The sequence below is a fragment of the Mangifera indica genome, chromosome 9 (genome assembly GCF_011075055.1).
Source record: "Mangifera indica cultivar Alphonso chromosome 9, CATAS_Mindica_2.1, whole genome shotgun sequence".
Classification (NCBI taxonomy): domain Eukaryota; kingdom Viridiplantae; phylum Streptophyta; class Magnoliopsida; order Sapindales; family Anacardiaceae; genus Mangifera; species Mangifera indica.
This window is the reverse complement of record NC_058145.1, coordinates 1,982,806-2,001,963: the sequence shown is the minus strand read 5'-3', so window position 1 is coordinate 2,001,963 and position 19,158 is coordinate 1,982,806. Positions and strand designations below refer to the sequence as shown.

The 19,158-nt window shown below is 32.7% G+C and overlaps 4 protein-coding genes across 4 annotated transcripts; 3 read left to right on the top strand and 1 right to left on the bottom strand.

Annotated features, from left to right (window-relative positions):
* The first annotated feature begins 1,264 nt into the window (after nucleotides 1-1,264).
* On the top strand, nucleotides 1,265-5,154 carry LOC123225658 (probable methyltransferase PMT16). Its single transcript, XM_044649766.1, has 6 exons — nucleotides 1,265-1,978; nucleotides 2,996-3,206; nucleotides 3,295-3,592; nucleotides 3,685-4,077; nucleotides 4,628-4,705; nucleotides 4,788-5,154. The coding sequence occupies exons 1-6, from the start codon at nucleotides 1,265-1,267 to the stop codon at nucleotides 5,029-5,031; spliced, it is 1,938 nt and encodes a 645-aa protein (XP_044505701.1). The 3' UTR covers nucleotides 5,032-5,154.
* Nucleotides 5,155-5,985: 831 nt separating this feature from the next.
* On the top strand, nucleotides 5,986-6,484 carry LOC123226196 (stamen-specific protein FIL1-like). Its single transcript, XM_044650720.1, has 2 exons — nucleotides 5,986-6,316; nucleotides 6,417-6,484. Exon 1 carries the CDS (start codon nucleotides 6,021-6,023, stop codon nucleotides 6,312-6,314), a length of 294 nt encoding a protein of 97 aa, XP_044506655.1. The 5' UTR covers nucleotides 5,986-6,020; the 3' UTR covers nucleotides 6,315-6,316; nucleotides 6,417-6,484.
* A 5,395-nt stretch (nucleotides 6,485-11,879) lies between these two features.
* On the top strand, nucleotides 11,880-16,665 carry LOC123224910 (protein IQ-DOMAIN 23). Its single transcript, XM_044648678.1, has 4 exons — nucleotides 11,880-12,365; nucleotides 14,365-14,565; nucleotides 15,295-15,372; nucleotides 15,744-16,665. The coding sequence occupies exons 1-4, from the start codon at nucleotides 11,997-11,999 to the stop codon at nucleotides 16,491-16,493; spliced, it is 1,398 nt and encodes a 465-aa protein (XP_044504613.1). The 5' UTR covers nucleotides 11,880-11,996; the 3' UTR covers nucleotides 16,494-16,665.
* An 889-nt stretch (nucleotides 16,666-17,554) lies between these two features.
* On the bottom strand, nucleotides 17,555-18,499 carry LOC123226493 (putative non-specific lipid-transfer protein 14). Its single transcript, XM_044651021.1, has 2 exons — nucleotides 18,037-18,499; nucleotides 17,555-17,776 (listed from the first exon to the last, which is right to left on the bottom strand). Exons 1-2 carry the CDS (start codon nucleotides 18,432-18,434, stop codon nucleotides 17,767-17,769), a joined length of 408 nt encoding a protein of 135 aa, XP_044506956.1. The 5' UTR covers nucleotides 18,435-18,499; the 3' UTR covers nucleotides 17,555-17,766.
* Nucleotides 18,500-19,158: the final 659 nt, after the last annotated feature.

Genomic DNA, 19,158 nt, shown 5'->3' with positions numbered 1-19,158 from the left:
AATTCAATTATTTTTAGATGTAGTAATCAGTATCCTATAGTATATAATGTGTATTATATAATATAATATAAAAAATAATATATATTATAAGATATATCAAATTAATACGATATGATATATATTATATAATATGATATATATCTTATAATAAATTATATAAAAATTTAAGTTTTTAATACATAATCCGATGCGTTAAGCGGTTCACTTTCCATGCTTTTAAGAGCTTAACTGGACGGGATTAACCAGCCCACACCTTCCAACCAAATCTCACTTTAATTTTCAATATCTTATGACCAACCATGCATATTTTAAACCCTCGATCTCTATCTCCCACTGGCTTTCCCCGGTTCTTTCCATCTTCCTCCTTCATGTTGTCTACTTTCCCTTTTATTATATATTTGTTTCAACTCTACCTGATGTCATGTACTTTTTTTGAGGTTTTATGAAAGGTTAAAGCACTAGTTCCCGCCCAATGTTTGATGAGATGGCCGATTTCCATCCTTTTAATTTTGAAAAACTAAATTCTCATCCATTATTTAATTCTGAAAATAACTAAATGTTTTTGGAAATAACTATTTTAATCTTTTATTGAAATTATAAAATTGTTATTAACACTTAATATATATGTCAAATTGACAATTTATCATTATTGATAATAAAATTTATCTCTAAAACTCTTAAAAAATATAAAAACTCAAACAAATTTTAATTTTGTATTTTGATAAATTCTTTAGAGGGGCAATATTATTTTTTGAAATATTGGGAGGTATATTGAAATTTTAAAAAATTTCAAAAACATCCTTATATTTTTTCCAAAATTTTAAAAACTCCCAACAAATTTTATTAACACCTCTGATGTTTTAAAAAATTATAATTTGCCCTAACTTGTGAAAATACGGAAAATAGATTCAAAATAAGGGAGAAAAGAAGAATGAAAAAGTAAGGAAAAAAGAAAAAATAGAAAGAATAAGAGAATAAATTCTTGAAAAATAATCTTTTTGCCTTTTCACTTAATGGGTTTTAGTAATGGAAGTTGATAATGGGTGAGAATTTAGTTTTTTTAAAACTAGAAGTGCGTGAATTGTAATTGTAGTAAACCCTCGGTGCGACATAGTGTATCGGCCTTTTATGAAATATTATTATATGTCTTTACGCATGCCCCAGATGGCTAACTTCATCGTCAACCTTTGTCTCCACAAACTCAGAACCATAAATACTTCACAGAACCAGCTGCCTTTACTCTTGTTTAACTTAAGCAAAAGCCATGGCAGGTCCTCCAAACCAACCATACAACCCCATCTCTAAACCTTCAAAAAGCTTCTCTATAGTCACAACACGTTACGTCAAGAAGTTTACCAAACTCTTCTACTTTGCACTAGTTTTCCTTCTTTGCCTTCTCTCTTATCTCTTAGGTTACTGGCAACACAGTAATCCTGCTGCATCAACCCTCTCCTATTCTTCTAACTCTATCGATTTTGCTTGCGCCTCCAATAAAAGCAACCCCATCAACGCCAAAGCCCTAGATTTCTCATCTCACCATGTCGCTAAAGATTTTGTTTCCGAGTCAACCAAGGTCAAAGCCTACCCCCCGTGCAACATCTCGTACAGTGAGTATACGCCATGTGAGGACGCGAAAAGATCGCTGAAATTTGACAGAGACAGGTTGATATATAGAGAAAGACACTGTCCTGAGAAGAAAGAGTTATTAAAATGCCGAGTACCTGCACCGTACGGTTACAAGAACCCGTTTTCGTGGCCGGCGAGTAGGGATCTGGTATGGTATGCTAATGTGCCACACAAAGAATTGACAGTGGAGAAGGCGGTGCAAAATTGGATCAGACATGAAGGTGATCGATTCAGATTCCCCGGAGGAGGAACGATGTTCCCTAATGGAGCCAATGCGTATATTGACGATATTGGGAGGCTGATTAATCTGAAAGATGGCTCCATACGTACGGCCATTGACACTGGCTGTGGAGTACGTGCTTCTTCTCTTATTTTAATTTTTTATCATGTACTATTCTAGGACTGGATACGTATTTTAAAAGTAATATGTTGGTAAACGAACCTGTTCGATCATTGTAAAGGCCTTCTTTATTTTAATAGATGCTACTTTCGTTAGTAGAACTAGGTCTTTGACCCTTTTTCTTTTAATTAAAAAAATTTTAATAAAATTATAGGGTTAATTTTAGATATAAATAATAATATATTATTATATGATTATATATTATTTTATTTTTAATTTTTAATTATTTAATATGTGATAACATATCACAATTTTTGCATATAGTACACTCAAAAAAATTCTCATAAAATTGAAGATGAAAACATAGATTAAAATGAATTAAATTTCTATAAAATTAGTAGTACGTATGGATAAAAGAAATATATTTTTATCGAGACCTCTCTCTGAACAGGCTTTATGTTACGTGTTTACTAAATATAAATAGTTATTAAAAGTTTTTGAATTACTGTAAATATGTCTTAAAATTTATAAATTTTTTCTTTTCGGATGCCCGGAGAAAAAGTGATATAGAAGGGGAAGGAGGGAGAAATTTCCCCATGTAATGAAAGAGAAAGAAGAGAGAAATTTTTTTAACGAAAAAGGGATATCGTGAACAGGGTGATGATTGATAAAGTTTTCCAATGCCAAAATGAGATAGGGAACAAGGTATTCGGAGAGCCGAATACCGTCTCTAATTATTTTGATTGATCCGGAGTCTGGAGTTTTCAGTTCTTGTGAAACTTGAGTCTGTTGGCCAGGATTTGTACAGAAAAATTTTACTAATTATTTACATAACTATTCCAGATGAAGAAATCTCCTTAAACTCTCCTTGCATGCTTGGAAAATACACAGTATTCAGGGTCTTGAATCATATTTTGAAGTGATTAACCAAATGTTTTCTAATCGGGAATCGGGATTTTCCTTTTGCATTCTATAATCCAAATGTTTCGCCATGAAAATTTGTTCATCTACTGAAATGTGAGCTCGCAGGTTGCCAGTTGGGGGGCGTATCTTCTGTCACGCAACATTCTAACGATGTCGTTTGCCCCAAGAGACACCCACGAGGCACAAGTTCAATTTGCTCTCGAGCGGGGGGTTCCTGCTTTGATCGGAGTTCTTGCTTCAAAGAGACTTCCTTATCCCTCCAGAGCTTTTGACATGGCTCACTGCTCTCGCTGCCTCATTCCATGGAACCAGTATGGTAATTAATTACTTACCTTAACAAAATTTTGTACCATTACTGTGTTCATATTGGCTTTGATATGAAGATTTTCATGGTGGGTTTACAGGTGGAATTTATTTGATTGAAGTTGATCGAGTTCTACGGCCAGGAGGGTACTGGATTCTGTCTGGTCCGCCAATCAATTGGAAGAAATATTGGAAAGGCTGGGAAAGAACAAAGGAGGATTTGAGTGCTGAACAAACTTCTATTGAAAATGTAGCTAATAGCCTTTGCTGGAAAAAGTTATTTGACAAAGATGATATTGCTATATGGCAAAAACCTGTCAATCATTTGAATTGTAAAGCAAACCGCAAACTTAGCCAGAACCCACCCTTCTGCCCCGCTCAGGATCCTGACAAAGCCTGGTTTGTGCTTTTGCATTTCTAGTCTTTCCATTTTAATAGCCTGTTTCTTCCATAAACTGTTTGATAACCCTCATCTTTATTACATTTCTCAGGTATACAGATATGGAGACTTGTTTGATTCGGTTGCCCGAGGTTTCAAGCAATCAAGAGATTGCTGGTGGGGAGCTTGCGAAATGGCCTGGGAGACTAAACGCAATTCCACCAAGGATTGGTAGAGGAACCCTGAAAGGAGTAACGCCTGAAAGTTTCAGAGAAAATTCAGAACTATGGAAGAGGAGGGTGTCTTATTATAAACAAGTGAACAAACAATTGGCACAAGCGGGGAGATATCGAAATCTGCTAGACATGAATGCCAACTTAGGTGGATTTGCAGCTGCTCTCATTGATCTGCCAGTTTGGGTGATGAATGTGGTTCCTGTTGAGGCCAAGCTCAATGCTCTTGGAGTCATATATGAGAGGGGATTAATAGGAACATATCAGAACTGGTAAAGCTCACAAACTTTTTAGTTTTGATTACATATATTCATGATACCCTCTTTAAATATATAAATAGATATATATTTAGTATGTGTTATCATTTGATTAAATAATTTTTAATTAAAAATAAAGTAATACCTAATCACATAATAATATGCATAAGTTAATATTCATTTGCATTCTCAAAACAGTTACACATAATATTACTTATTTATATTTATATATGCAATATTGAGTGTTTGATATTAAACTTAATTTTGATCAATCATAACTATGTATAACATATAGAATATCAAAATACAAAATCGAAATTAAAGATATAGAAAAACTTGTATGAGTTATAGCTTTAAATAGGCCCTTCTATTGAAGGTTCAAAACTTCAAAAGTCTAACTAAATCTTCTACCCACTATGTGTAGCGTTTTTGTTTATTAATCATATCAGTTTATCTATAAATTAAAATTTGCCTATTAAATCACCTGAATTTATTAAACACAAATTATAATTAATGTCAGCCATATCAGAAAATTTTCTAATATCTTATACATTCTTTGTTGCAGGTGTGAGGCAATGTCTACTTATCCTAGAACTTATGACCTTATTCATGCAGACTCAGTGTTTAGTCTCTACAAAAACAGGTAATTTGTATACTTATAAGGGCAAATCCAGGGATAAATCTATGAACCCTTCAGTGTTTTAATATAAGCTTTTGTGTTTCAGATGTGAAATGGAAGACATTTTGCTAGAGATGGATCGAATTCTAAGACCCGAAGGAAGTGTAATCTTTCGTGATGATGTCGATATTCTAGTGAAGATAAAGAAGATTGCAGATACCATGAATTGGGATAGCCAAATGGTTGATCATGAAGATGGGCCTCGTCAGAGGGAGAAGCTTCTTTTTGCGGTGAAGTTGTACTGGACTGCTGATGCTCCCACTGATCATACTGGACTGAAATCTTCATGAAGTTTTTGTTCTCTTAGTGATTCTTTCAGATTAGTACCTTTCCTGTCAGTGCCACTCCTAAGATCTCCTAGATGAATCTCAACTAGATTGTTTGTTCTTTTTAAAATCCAAAGCAGAATTATTTACGGCCTCGGTCATTACATAAAGGATAGCTTCTATTTATATCCTATATTGTATCTTATAACTCCTTCCCTATAATTCAACACCTTCCATTTTTTAAACACCCTAAAACTGATATGAAATATTTTGAAGGTATTTCAGAAATATAAAAAAAAAAACCTGAAATGTGTTTTCTTTTTACTCATCTAAAAATAAATTTTATGTTTCACTCTTCTTCACAATTTTAAACTCTGATTCTGATTTCATCTCATCACCTTTCTGGCATCTGAAGTTTCTCTCCTCTCCAATGTGTTAAAACTTATCTCCTTTCAATTTTCAATTTCTCTAATCATCGGCGAACACTCAAAAAATCAGTTTCATCAAGTTTGACAAATACTATTTATTTAATTGTCGGTTGATAGACCAAGTTGGTTTAATGTATACATTATTATAGCTAAAAAGTTATATATTTCACCTCTTTCTTAAGAAATATAGGTTGTTATATTTTCTAGCAATCTTATATGCACATCAACCAATCACATGATGACACATTATCATTTATACAAAAAGTTATGTATCTAGTATTATTATATATTTTTTATAAAATTGATATTCATACAAAAAAAATATTTTCCTATTTATGTTTTTCCATGTTTTTATTTCTTAAATTTTTTTAAAAATACATATAAAAAATTTTTGTTTTTGCATTTCCACTATTCCAATTCTGTTCTACATAGTTCAACACCATTGCGATGAGCTCAGAACCTTTAGTCAGTTAACTCATGCAAAAACACTTCTCGTACTATCTCCAAAACCAGTATAAATATAAGTGAAACCTGAGAAACTTAGCCATCAAGATCTCAGAAGAAAAACAGTTTTTGTAGCTAAACATGGCAGGTCTCAAGTCTCTGGTGTATCTGAGCTCGCAAGCTGCATTGCTTGTCTTGCTCATAGCAGTTGCCGCGCAGACCCAGATGGCCACCTCACAGAGCTGCGCCTCCGAGCTCAACAACCTCAACGTGTGCGCCCCGTTTGTGGTGCCTGGTACTAATAGCGCCAGCCCTAGTGCCGAGTGCTGCAATGCTCTCCAGTCTGTGGACCACGGCTGTTTTTGCAACACCATTAGGATTTCAGCTCGCTTGCCTTCACAGTGCAATCTCCCACCTCTGGACTGTGCTAATTGATCGTATGCATACTTGATTAATGCCATTAACTAAGTATATTCCTGCATTTGGAAGCTTGATCTGTAATACAGTACTGATTATTTTTGTCATTTGTATGTGCAGATAAGGAATCAATGCAGCAAGTCCAGGGGAGGGAAGTGAATAATAAAATTATGTCAGAAGTTTACCCCCAAAAAAAAAAAATCCCTTTCTAAATGTGTATTTTGATCTGTGGCCGAGTCCTACAGAAGATGTTGTGAAAGTGAACTTGGCTTTATGAAATAAAATAATAATAATTTCCCTTTTGGAAATTAAGTTTTTCATGGGTTGTTCGCAATATTATTCATTATTCCAACGACATAGTTTTATCTCACTGTTAACCCTTCCATCATTCTGTGCACCAGTTCAAATGAATTCAAAATTGAACTGAGCATTGTAAATTTAATCCCAAGTTGAGTTGGCCTCCGGTTTGGTTTGATTTTGTTTGAATCAATCCCTAATAACCATTACACAAAGACCAAAGGACTATTTCCCACCTAAGTTTAAATATGTTCTCAAAGTCATACTCATGAAGTTTGAAAAACCTGAAGTTTCACCCATAATGTAACTATTGTTAAAATTTTCAATTAGGGTAAAATCATCATTTTATTAATAATATTAAAATATATAAAATTTATTTATTTTTCCTTCTAAATTTTAAAAACTAACAACTTCACCCCTAACTAAAGTTTTCTAACTTTGAAAAGTCACATTTTTCCCCCAAATTTTTTCTTCACCTCTCCAGCCACCATCTCCGGAGTCGATGACCTCCACTCTCTACCCTAAACCGTTGGTCGATGCACATATACAAATCTGGAATGGATCTTTTCGTCAAAGACGAAGAGATCAACAAGATCTGGGCAAAGAGATCTAGATCTTTTTATCAATAAAGGGTCCAGATCTCCTCATCGACAAAGAGATCTAGAATCTCTTCACCCAGATCTCTTCGTTCTTTGCCGACGAAGAGATCCAGATCTCTTCGTTGGTGAACAAGCTTCATTGTCGTCTTTTCCAAATCGTCGGAGAAAGTGGTTGGAGGGAAAGAAAAAAATTCAAAGGTTTTGGGGGGGGGGGGGGGGGAGGAATGTGATTTTTCAAAGTTTAAAAACTTTTGAAGGGGTGAAATGTTAGTTTTTAAAACTTAGAAGAGAAAAATGTAATAAATTTTATATTTTTTTTAATATTATTAGTAAAATGACGATTTTATCTTTATATTTAATTGAAAATTTTAACTTCAATTGATCAATAAGTGGGATTTCAGATTTTTTAAATCTCATAGGTATGACTTTGAAATCGCATCTAAACTTGGGTGGGAAATAGTGTTTTGTCTTTACACAAATTAGAATAAATTATATGTAGGAAACAAATTCAAGGCCATTGGGCTCTACCGGCTGATATTCAGAAGAAGCTAGACAACTCTAAAGGCAAGAATAACATTAGGGATTAGTAAAATTAACAGAGTATTAAAATTTTCATAAAGAAGACTTGGATTCGAGACTTTTGGAAATTAAGTTTTTCATGAGTTATCGACAGTATTACTCATCCTTCCAACAATATAATTTACTCAGCATTAGCCCTTTAATGATACTCTGCACCATTTTAAATGAATTCAAAATTCAATTGAGCATTGAAGATTTAATCTTAAGTCAAAATGGTCTTTAGTTTGATTCGATTTTGTTTAAATTCATCCCTAATACCCATTCCACAAATTAGAATAAATGATACGTAGGAAACAAATTCAAGGCCATTGGGCTTTACAGGCTGATATGTATAAGAAGCCCAAGAAATGACTTAAAAAAATATAAACAACTTTAAAGCCAAGACAAATATTAAAAAATAGTAAAATTAATGGGATATCAAATCTTTCATGAAGGATATTTGGGTTTGAACCTTTAAATGATTAGCAAAAGGACAGCCATTATATAGCGCAGATTTCTCACTAAATTTTCTTAGCATCCAAACACCAATTCTAGAAAACCAAATAACCCCGTCCTTCCTTTGACAATTAAATTTGAAAGTAGTTATAATTATAATGGACTGAGATAAGGTGAAATGGAATCTGATTTATTTACAAACTTAAAATAATAAAAATGATAAATAAAAGACAATTAGCATCATCACATAACCTAATAGAATTTGACTCAGTTAAACAAGCAACCGGCCAAGACCCACCAGTACCAGACAATAAGCGCATCCTCCAGTCCAGTTGATATATGAGGAACGAAAAAAAATAATACCAGAATTATATAAATATAATATAATAAATAGTGAAAACTATATTTATAAAAAAAGTTATAAATTTATATATAGAATATGTATATACGGGTTTAATATAAGACATTGTTAATAATATATTTTTAAAAATACGATAATAGTAATAATAATTTTAACACTTTTTATAAGTTTTTAAGTTAATAATTTAAATATAAATTATTTAATTAATTATTAAATCTAATATAATATAATATATAATTCACATTCAATTATTATAAAAAATTATTGAAAGAAATTCGGAATTTAGATAATAGAAAATTAAGATTTTTGTTTTATATAGTTGTAATATTATGAGAATTAATTAAACATATAAAAGATATTTTTGTATTATAAAAAATTTATAAAATATAAAAAAGTATAATAATATTTATTTAATATTAAAAAATATAAAATATATATTTAATATGTCTTGAATACAAAAATTCGCAAGAGAATATTTAAAATGTGAATTAAAAAAATATAAATTAAACAAAAATAATTTGTGCTTTACCAACTGGGCGTGTGAGTTGTCCCGATCCCGATCCGGTGTGCAAGTGAAGAATGCAAGCGCACTAGATTTTAGGGCAGAAAAAGTGTCCCTGGGGGTCTCAGTCAAGTCACGGGACCGCCCAAAGGGGCTGAATTATTTATTGATAGTTGTTGATATATATGGAAATATAATTTAATTTAATGCTGTGTAGCGTCAGTTGAAGGTTGATTTTATTTTGCTTAGTCAACTTCTGATGTGAGCACGTCGATTAGGTATCAGACTGAAGGCAGGGGAAGCTTTTCTTTTCGAATTTAAATGCGTAGGACCCTTCCTCCCTCCAACTGCACCTAACGGATGCCGTCACCAGGGTGAGAGCTTCTGCTGCTCCTCACACTCCAACTTTAGGGTTACAGTTAGGCTGGACTCAAATCGAGAATTCAGCTTAAATGAGTCAAAAACGAGTAAAAAACGAGTCAATTCTATATGAACTTAATTGAACTCGAATTTAAGCTATTTACTAAATTTTTTGATTAAAAATTTTGATACAAAACAATATTATTCTGATCCATATATATTAAAATGACGTCATTTTAATAATGAAAAATGAGTTGAGCCAAGTTAGAGCTTGACTTTCACGAGCTCGAGCTCAAACTCAAGTTCAACTATATATAAACCGAGCTAAATCCAACCCTAGTTACAATTATTGCATTTCTAACCTTCTTTTTTTTTTTTAATTTGATCACGAGACTTATTCCTATCCAAGATTTAGTATATTCTCAAACTTTTATTCAAAAGATTTTACAAGTTGTAAATATTTACTATTTTATTAAAAAAATTATTATAATTAAAAATAAACTCATCATTTAATAAAAAATTTATCTTATTTTTCTTTTTTAGTTTAAAATTTTTTATTATAATTAAGAAAACTTATCTATTATCTTTTTCTTCATCTTTGTCACTCAAGCAAAAATCGGATTCATCTTTTTCTCCTAAAGCTTTCTTTCCCTCCATATTAACATCTCAAAAAGAGAAGATGTTGAAGTAATAATTGATTTGATCGTTAAGACAACAACATAGTTTTAGTAAGGCTCTAGTTGTCGATGATTTGCTTATAGCTTCCAACCATAGTAACTTCGTGACAGTGAGGAGATGGACAGGCCAAGAAGAGAGTAAAAGTGAAAGAGATATGAAAAGAATATCACGTTGTAAAAATTAAATATTTAAAAAGTTCCTTTTAATTTTTTTTCAATTTTTTAGTGATATAATAATTTTAGAAAATGAAATTATTAAGAATAATATTATAATTTAACTTTATAACATTGTCTTAGAATACATTTAGGGGGTGTTTGGTTTGGGAAATATTTTATTATTAAAATAGAAAGATTACCTTGAAGATAGATTACTTAGAAGATTACTGGATATAAATGATTACTATGTTTGATAAAATTTGATAAGTATAAATAATTATTGTGTTTGGTTAAAGATAATAAAATATTACTAGTAAATTATTTTACTTAAATGCCCTTGAATATAATTATTTTTAAATATTTTTTATATTATTTGTCATATTAATTAAAAATAAATTTATTTTTTTCTCACAAAATTAATAAATAATAATATAATTATAATAAACTCAAGATTACCTCAATAATCTTTAAATACCTAAGGTGAAAGTGGTAATCAGATTACCACCTATATTACCTGTCACGTCAGCATTGGTAATAGAAGATTACTATAATTTTTTATTACTGACAAACCAAACAAGGGAATAAAAGATAGATTACCAAGGTAATCATAAAATTCTTCAACCAAACGCACTCTTATGTTAACAAACTTAGATTTTGGGTGAAAAAATATAATTTTTGTCATTAAAAGGTAAAAATGTTTTCAATGAAACATTAGGTGGAAAAAATGTGATTTACTTTTTTTCAAAGGCCAAACTACTTATTTTCACCCACGATTTAATGAAAATTTCATATCCGTTAATATTCATTGTCAGAGATTAGAAGTAAAAATGTATTTAGTTAAAAATATTAAAGTATCTAAAATTTTATCACATATTCCCCTTCTTAGTTTACAAAACTAATCTTTACCCCTATCCAAAGTTTAAAAAATGATCATTTTTCTCTAGGGTTTTTCTTTCCCTTCTCTAGCGACAACCACGGTTCAGGTCGATGAATGACAGATGCTATAATCTTCCTCTCTCTCTAATCTGCTTGCATCACCATCCATTTTTGTCAGACAAAGATAAATTCATCTTTATCTGAAAAGGAGACGAAGACAAATCATTTTCGTCGATTTGAAGTGATGAAGACTCATCTCCTTATCAAACAAAGATAAATCTGTGTTCGTCCAACGACGTAGGCAAATCAACAGAAGAGGAAAATTATGGCGTCCGTCAATCAGAACCATGGTTGTCACCAAAGAAGAGACTATAAAACCCTAGAGAGAAATTATTATTTTTCTAACTTTAGATTAAAAAAATATTATATTTTTAAATCGACGAGGGAAAATATAATAAATTTTTAATTTTTAATTTTTTATTAAATAATAATTTTATTTTTAATTTTGATTAAAATTTTTAACAAAATTTTATTCGTAAATAAAATTTTGAATTTTTTAAAATTGAGAAGTATGAATTTGGGATTAACCATAACCTTGGGTGAGAACAAGTCTTTCAGCCTAATTGAAAATATTAAGCCATGAAAACGCAAGCATATGTGGCGCGTGTTAAACGAACGCCTCAAGTACGCGTCGACCTGCAATGCAATGCTCCATTATTCTCTACGATATTTCAACATCTTTTCGGTTAGTCACCAGGCAACACTCTTCTTCTTCTTCTCTATTTGTTTCTCCTCTTAAATCCTCTCTCTAACCCTTCCAAAGGCCGCGTTTCGTTGAGCCATTTCCGGCAATGAACCATGGGCTTTTTTCGCCGACTTTTTGGCGCCAAGAAGCCCAGTAACTCTCCCACTCCTAAAGAGAAGAGAAGATGGAGCTTCACTAGATCCTCCAATTCCGTACCCTCACACTCCTCCACCAAGCGGGACGCTTCGCTGACTTCACTCGATGCTAATTTGGATGCTAACAAGCATGCAATAGCTGTTGCCGCCGCCACTGCGGCCGTCGCCGAGGCGGCTCTTGCCGCGGCTCATGCGGCGGCGGAGGTTGTCAGATTGACGGGAGCTGGTGGTCTTAGCGGCGTTTCTGCCTCCCCTCATATTAGCCACCAACGCTGGGCCGCGGAACTCGCCGCCGTCAAAATACAAGCCGCGTTTCGAGGCTATTTGGTAAGTAATTTTCAAAAATCATTTTCTTCCTTTTATATTTTGGTAAATATTTTAATTGGTTAAAATAGAGCATTGTTTGTTATGAATTTGTTTTAAAGTTGGAAGCGAAAATGATCCCAAAAATAGAAAGAAACAGAAGAAGGAACAAGACAATACAAACGACAAGTTTGATAGACAGTCAACAAGGTCTACCCACTCACTGGTGAGTGGCGTGCGAGTCGGGAATTCGCCGTTACTCCAAAAGGAGAAAAAAAAGAGCTGATTCCCTGTTTTCCATGGCGTCTTATTGTGTTTATCTGCACTTCTTTTATTTCAAAATTCTTCACTTTTTGCATCTCACGTGCTCGCACGTGTCTTCTCTTAAATTAAGGAGATCGAGTGTCCTCAAGTATCTCAACACAGGCACTCATACTCCCACTGTCTCTGAGTCTGCGCACTCGCATGCAAAGCTATGTTAGAGGGTGTTTAACTTTTTGTTTATTAGGACTTGGTTATTAGGACCAGTGGGTTATTAGTCAAAAATCAAAGTGACGTGGCTGATATGATGGAGTATCAGTGACGGCATGTTACTCAATACAGAATCCTCTTAGACTGAGTTTGGTTAATAATTTTTAAGAGTACCTTAGTAATCTATTTTTTATTCCCTTATTTAGTTTGTCAGTAATAAAAAGTTACAGTAATCTTCTAATACTAATGTTGACGTGGTAAGTGGTAATCTGATTACCACCTTCACCTTAGGTATTTAAAGATTACTGGAGTAATCTTGAGTTTATTATAGAGAAATTATTATTTATTAATTTTTTGAAATAAAAATAAATTTATTTTTAATTAATATGATAAATAATATAAAAAATATTTAAAAATAATTATATTCAAGCACATTTAAGTAAAATAATTTACTAGTAATCTTTTATTATCTTTAACCAAACACAATAATTATTTATACCTATCAAATTTTATCAAACATAATAATCATTTATACCCAGTAATCTTCTAAGTAATCTATCTTTAAGGGAATATTTCTATTTTAGTAATCGAACATTACCTAAACCAAACGCCCCCTTAGTTTTTTTTCTATTTTAGGTGTTCTCGGGTATTTGGGTTTATATCTGTCTTCAACTCAGTGTCTGTACAAAACAGGAAGAGCACTGTTCACTTGGTATAATTTTTTTATTAATTTAAAAACAAGTTAGATATAAACTTAGTGGACCATGGTGGTAAAAGGTTACATTCAGGCTGATGGACCAACCTCCTTAGTAGTTGAGCTGGCTGATTGGCTTTATCTACAAGAATAACAATAAGCCCTTTTACTGGGTTTGCCTTTTGATGTCTGCTTTGTCAGCTGACTTTCCATTTTTGCCTAAATTAAGCTTTTGTAGCAACTATCAAAGTTCTTCTTGAGATGGATTCTTGTGCCTTTTCTAAGGTCACAAGAAAATCCTGATTTTGATGTTTGAATTGAGTTTTTAGAAGAGTTAAGTTCTTTATGGATTCTCAAAGTTTTAACATTGTGGTTAATGTGCAAAAGAGATAGCTTAACGCTTGTCTTTCTGGTTTGACTTTGTTCTACATTGTATAAGCCCGCTTTCCAACTTACATTTTCAATGATTATTTAAAAGTATGATTAGGCTAGAGTTCATTTTTCACTCTTTTTCCTACACTCGATTTTGTTAGGTATGTCAGAGAGAGAATGATTACACCCATGTTTCTCTCCCTTGTGAATTGCATGCTAGTCTGGCGCAATTTGTTTTTAAATTCTGGGCTACTGTACCACCCCAACTTTTAGAATTAAATATGTTTTTTTTTCTCTATATGAATTAAAAAATTGCAATTTTTGTTGTAAGTTACAGTATAGCACTCAACTACCTAATTAATAATCTTCCTGATATAAACATATACATATATATGTGTGTGTATATGCATACATAAATTGGATGGTTAATTCATCTGAAATGGAGACAAGCATCTGATTTATTTATGTTTGGTGTTAATTCTGAAGGCAAGGAGGGCACTGAAGGCACTAAAAGCATTAGTGAAGCTTCAAGCACTGGTCAGAGGTCACATTGTGAGGAAGCAAACATCAGATATGCTCAAGCGCATGCAAACATTAGTAAAAGTGCAGGCAAGAGCCCGTGCTAGTCGCATTCACGGGTCAGAATCTTTGTGGTCTAGCAGCAAGTCCTCTCGTTCTCATAATCCCGTAAGGAGAACTATTTACTTACTTTATTGTGCTTTCCAGCTGGGCTTAGTTGTTGATATCTCTGCTCATAAACATTTAATAATAATTTGAGTTAGGCTGCAGGTTTGGCTCTTTATATGGTAAACATGTGCATATTAAACTTTTTAAGGACCACATGCTAAATTAACCTAGGTAATTCAAGTTTCAGATATAATTATATAGGATAAATACACTCTCTTCGCAAATTGTATTAAATAAGAGGCATGGGACATGGTAAAAAGTCCATGTCAATTTTAAAAGCATTTGAAGTGCTTCATGCTAAATTAACCTAGTTAAATTCAAGATTCAAAGATTATTGTTTCTGGCATTTGCATTTAGGAAAAGAGTGGACTAAAGAGAATGCTTTCTTTACTATACAAGGGCAACTTTACTTTTAGGCTTATTCTATGGGAATGTCAGACACCCAAATGTTTTATATGCTACTTCAAAGGCAATAAGTGGGATTGGTTAGGTTTTATGTTACCTAGTATTAGTAAAGTTTTGAATTTTATTAACATGTGATTCTAGAACTTAGGGGATAAGTAACTTCTGCAAAATTGGTCAACTCAAATTTGAATGTGCTGTCAATTCCGTAATTTGGCTTCAGCAAAATTCATTATATAATTGTATCATATAACTATGTACTAAAGGGTCATGTTAATTTAACAAAATTTGAGAGAATTCTTGAAGTGAACGGTCTTTCACTTGCAGCCACCACCAAGTCCTGACAAAGCAGAACATCAACGTCGTGCTCATAGTACTAAGTTTGATGGGCCCTCAATCTTGAAGGTACCACTTGATTTTCATATTTCATGCTTTATATGATGCTTTCAGAATTTCTTTTTCCTTTTTTTATATGTTTAAATTCTTTTATAAGATAAAAAGTTGAAAGTGCTTCTTCAAGGCCCCGACCTTTTAACCGGCAGAATGGTTTTAACTATGTATTCTTCATTTTGCATTCAAATGAAGCTTGACTTTGAGAATCTTATAAGAGAGATATATAACAGATATGGATATTGTGCAATGATTAAAAAAAACGGGTCTCACTTATCAAATTTTAGTGATTTCGTAATTTGGTTCTGGATAATTTTCTACTGTCATCAAAATGTTATAATGCACCATGTAACTTTAACTTCATTCTTCTGTTTCATTGAATACAGAGATGTGGTTCTAATTCAAACTTGAGGGATATCATCGACCTAGAGAAAGCACGATTGGGTTCAAACTGGTTAGATCATTGGATGGAAGAAAGTTTAACACACAACCACAGAGTCAATTCACTTAGAAATGGACATGTAGATGATGAGAAGAGTGACAAGATTTTGGAAGTAGATACTTGGAAGCCTCACTTGAGCCCCCAACAACACAGTAGAACCTTAAGGAACACACAGCATGGGTCCACTCGGGATTACAACAATCACAGTTTTATGACAATAGACTCTCCATCCAAATTATCGACAAAAACAGTGAACCCAGTCCCAAGCTTAACTTATGGTGATGTTTTATCAAACTCTGTAAAGTTTCCAGTCGGAAAAAGTGAAGCAACTTTGAGAACTGCTGAGAACAGCCCACATGCATCTTCTGCATCAAATAGACCAGGAAGTAGTGCAAGAAGAGGTCCTTTCACCCCCACTAGGAGTGAATGCTCCTGGGGCTTCTTTGGTGGATACTCAGGTTTCCCTAATTATATGGCTAACACACAATCATCGCGGGCTAAGGTTAGGTCACAGAGTGCCCCAAGGCAGAGGCTTGAATTTGAGAGATATGGTTCCACCAGAAGGCCAGTTCAGGGGTTTTGGGAAGGGGGGGCTAATTCAGAAAGGGATTTTCCTCAACAAGCTGACTTCAGGAATAAAGCTTACTTGTCAACTGATCGCTTGAATAGACTTGGTAATGCATATTTTCGTTGATGATTTATCCCTGTATGTTTTTTATTTGAATTTCCTTTTTATGTTGTTTTTTCATTGCTTTTTGAGTGCATGACTGGCAGGTTGCGTGTGTTGTAATTATAACTCGTGTTTTAGTCCTTACACGACTGAATTTAATGTTATCAATGTTGAAAATAGACATGGTTTTTTGAAATAATGATCTTCAGTAACTCCAATTATGTTGAAATAATAATTAATGACTGTGCTCATGTGTTCATGACATCTTGATGTAATAGGAATAGAGCAAAGTTGTTACCTTAATCAAACTTTAGGAACAAAAGTTTTGCACGGTTAGATGCTTGAAAAGTAAGCCTGTAGGGCAGTGGCTCAATTATGATGGATTAATAAATCATGAACCTCTTGTTTATATATATTAATATACATCAAAGCCCTGTGGATTCACGCAGGGTAGATCCTCGATCTCCCCAGTCCCCAGTGGTGGTGGCCCTGTGTTCCATCAATGTTTTGTCTGAAGTGGCTACAAAACAAAGTGGGATTAAAGAGAATAGTTATTTTTAGCACTAACAAGAAAACAAAACCAACTTTGGATACCCACAACTGTGTTTAAAGAACATTTGATGACAAAATAGGACCAAGAACACTGATCAAGGATGAGAGACAAATTGTGATTTGTAAGATTTGTAAGTGAAAATGAAAATCCAACTGAGATTGGGGAACTTCTATAATGAGAAACATGATATCATGGAGTGATTGCATAATTGTCGTCTTCTTGATTTGGCTAGTTTGGAATCCAATATTGCATTTACATTAACATAGGGAGTTTGCATGCATGGTGGACGGTCCTCCTGGCCCACAAATGTAGTGATTGTAGCATGTGATATCAAATCTCCTGAGAATTTATTAATGAATATGGCATCCAAAGTCCCAACTTGTGTGTATTTGTTTCACCATTTTATGACTTTCCTGCATTTGACATCCGTAAGTTATAGCTCCTTACGAAGGTTAAGCCATTCAAACTGGTTCTATCTTTTATTTTTGTAATCTCTTATCACAGTTCCTACATTTTTACACCTTGAAGAAAGTAGACGGAATTGATAAGCTCATAGATTTAATATGATCAGGTTCATGATTCATACAAGCATCACCTAGAACTAAAGGAATAGCAACAAAACTAGCATAATAATGGCACATAATGGCTAGCTCTTCTTCTTCTTCTTCTCTGTCATCAAAAGACCTAAATTTGAGCTTCATTTTTGTAATCTGAGAAGTTAACTCCATGTCTTGTAATTTCCAGTCATGTGATGCTGCATCATCAATCTAGCATAGTTAGTGTCAATTTGGAATCATCGTTAAAAAAATTTTAGTTTAATACATTTAAACTATCAATATTAACCTCTAAAATTTTACATTGACCCCTTTAGATTTTACAGTTTTTTATTGATTTTCTTTATTTTATTGTTGTTCAACTTTGACCTTCCTAAATTTTATTTTGGATCTATCGCGGCATGATTAGATAGAATAAGTGAACCATTAAAGTAAGATAAAGAGAGATCTATAGAAATACTAGTTGCAGTCAGTGTTGGGATCGATGGTGAAGCCCAAATAGACGCCACAGAAGCCAGGCAAAGTAGCTATAGCTGTGGCATTACGGTTGTTAGTGGTGATAAGGCTCATCAAACATTTACAAACCAATGGCCTATTATTCGGAGAATCGGCTATTAAGTTGAGGCTGCCCATTGCATCACAGCACGGCGAGCTGGGAAAGGGGTCAGGTGAGCCATACTTGATGAAGGTGGAGCAAGAAGAGATCAATGCCGATACCGTCTCGCAGTCTGTGATTGATGATACTGATGACAGCCAAGTTAGCATCAAGAGTACTAGTACTCCGATCATTCTTTTATGAGACTGCATGTTACCGATTAACAGCAATCTGCAGTTTGTATTTGCATTGAGATAGTCCATGCTTGTGCTAATTTCTCAGTGGTATGGGGCAATTTTATAGTGTTGATTTGTGTTGGGTTGGTGGGCAATGAAGAATGTGTGCTCTTCATTAAGGTTGAATGAGTCGTAACCATGCAATTTATGGTACTTGAAGGATGGGGATTTATTATCTAGACCCCCCGAGAATAGTAATATATAAATATATAGAGTAGTGTTATGAATATAATTTTACATATAAATAATTATATTAATTTATATAATTGAATAATTAAAAATTAAAGATAAAATAATACACAATATATAATGATATATCATTATTTGTACATTAAAATTATACATATAATTTTATTTAAATACGTATCTATAATTTTTTTAATAGTATCATATACAATTCTTTTTTTAAATGTTTTCATATTTGGATTAAACATTAATCTAATAAAGAGGTCTAATCAACTATTAATTGGAATAATTTAATATTAAATTTAAGCTAATAATGATAAAATTAAAAAAAAATTCTCACGTAAAATATATTTAAAAATAATTAAAATATATATTAACAATAAAATTATATATATATAAATAATATATATAATTTTATGTATAAATATTAATATATTATTATGTAATTAAATATTATTTTATTTTTAATTTAAAATTATTTAATTATATAATAATATATTACTATTAGTATATTCAACACTTCCTGTGTATTAAATATGAAAATTCAGTTGGACAATAGACCCCC

Excerpts from the sequence above, each read along its gene's own strand:
- LOC123225658 (XM_044649766.1), top strand. The coding sequence starts at position 1,265 with ATGGCAGGTCCTCCAAACCAACCATACAACCCCATCTCTAAACCTTCA. Across the intron at positions 1,979-2,995 it reads CCATTGACACTGGCTGTGGA|GTTGCCAGTTGGGGGGCGTA; the intron begins GTACGTGCTTCT and ends GTGAGCTCGCAG. Across the intron at positions 3,593-3,684 it reads CAGGATCCTGACAAAGCCTG|GTATACAGATATGGAGACTT; the intron begins GTTTGTGCTTTT and ends TACATTTCTCAG.
- LOC123226196 (XM_044650720.1), top strand. The coding sequence starts at position 6,021 with ATGGCAGGTCTCAAGTCTCTGGTGTATCTGAGCTCGCAAGCTGCATTG.
- LOC123224910 (XM_044648678.1), top strand. The coding sequence starts at position 11,997 with ATGGGCTTTTTTCGCCGACTTTTTGGCGCCAAGAAGCCCAGTAACTCT. Across the intron at positions 12,366-14,364 it reads CCGCGTTTCGAGGCTATTTG|GCAAGGAGGGCACTGAAGGC; the intron begins GTAAGTAATTTT and ends TTAATTCTGAAG. Across the intron at positions 15,373-15,743 it reads ATGGGCCCTCAATCTTGAAG|AGATGTGGTTCTAATTCAAA; the intron begins GTACCACTTGAT and ends CATTGAATACAG.
- LOC123226493 (XM_044651021.1), bottom strand. The coding sequence starts at position 18,434 with ATGGACTATCTCAATGCAAATACAAACTGCAGATTGCTGTTAATCGGT.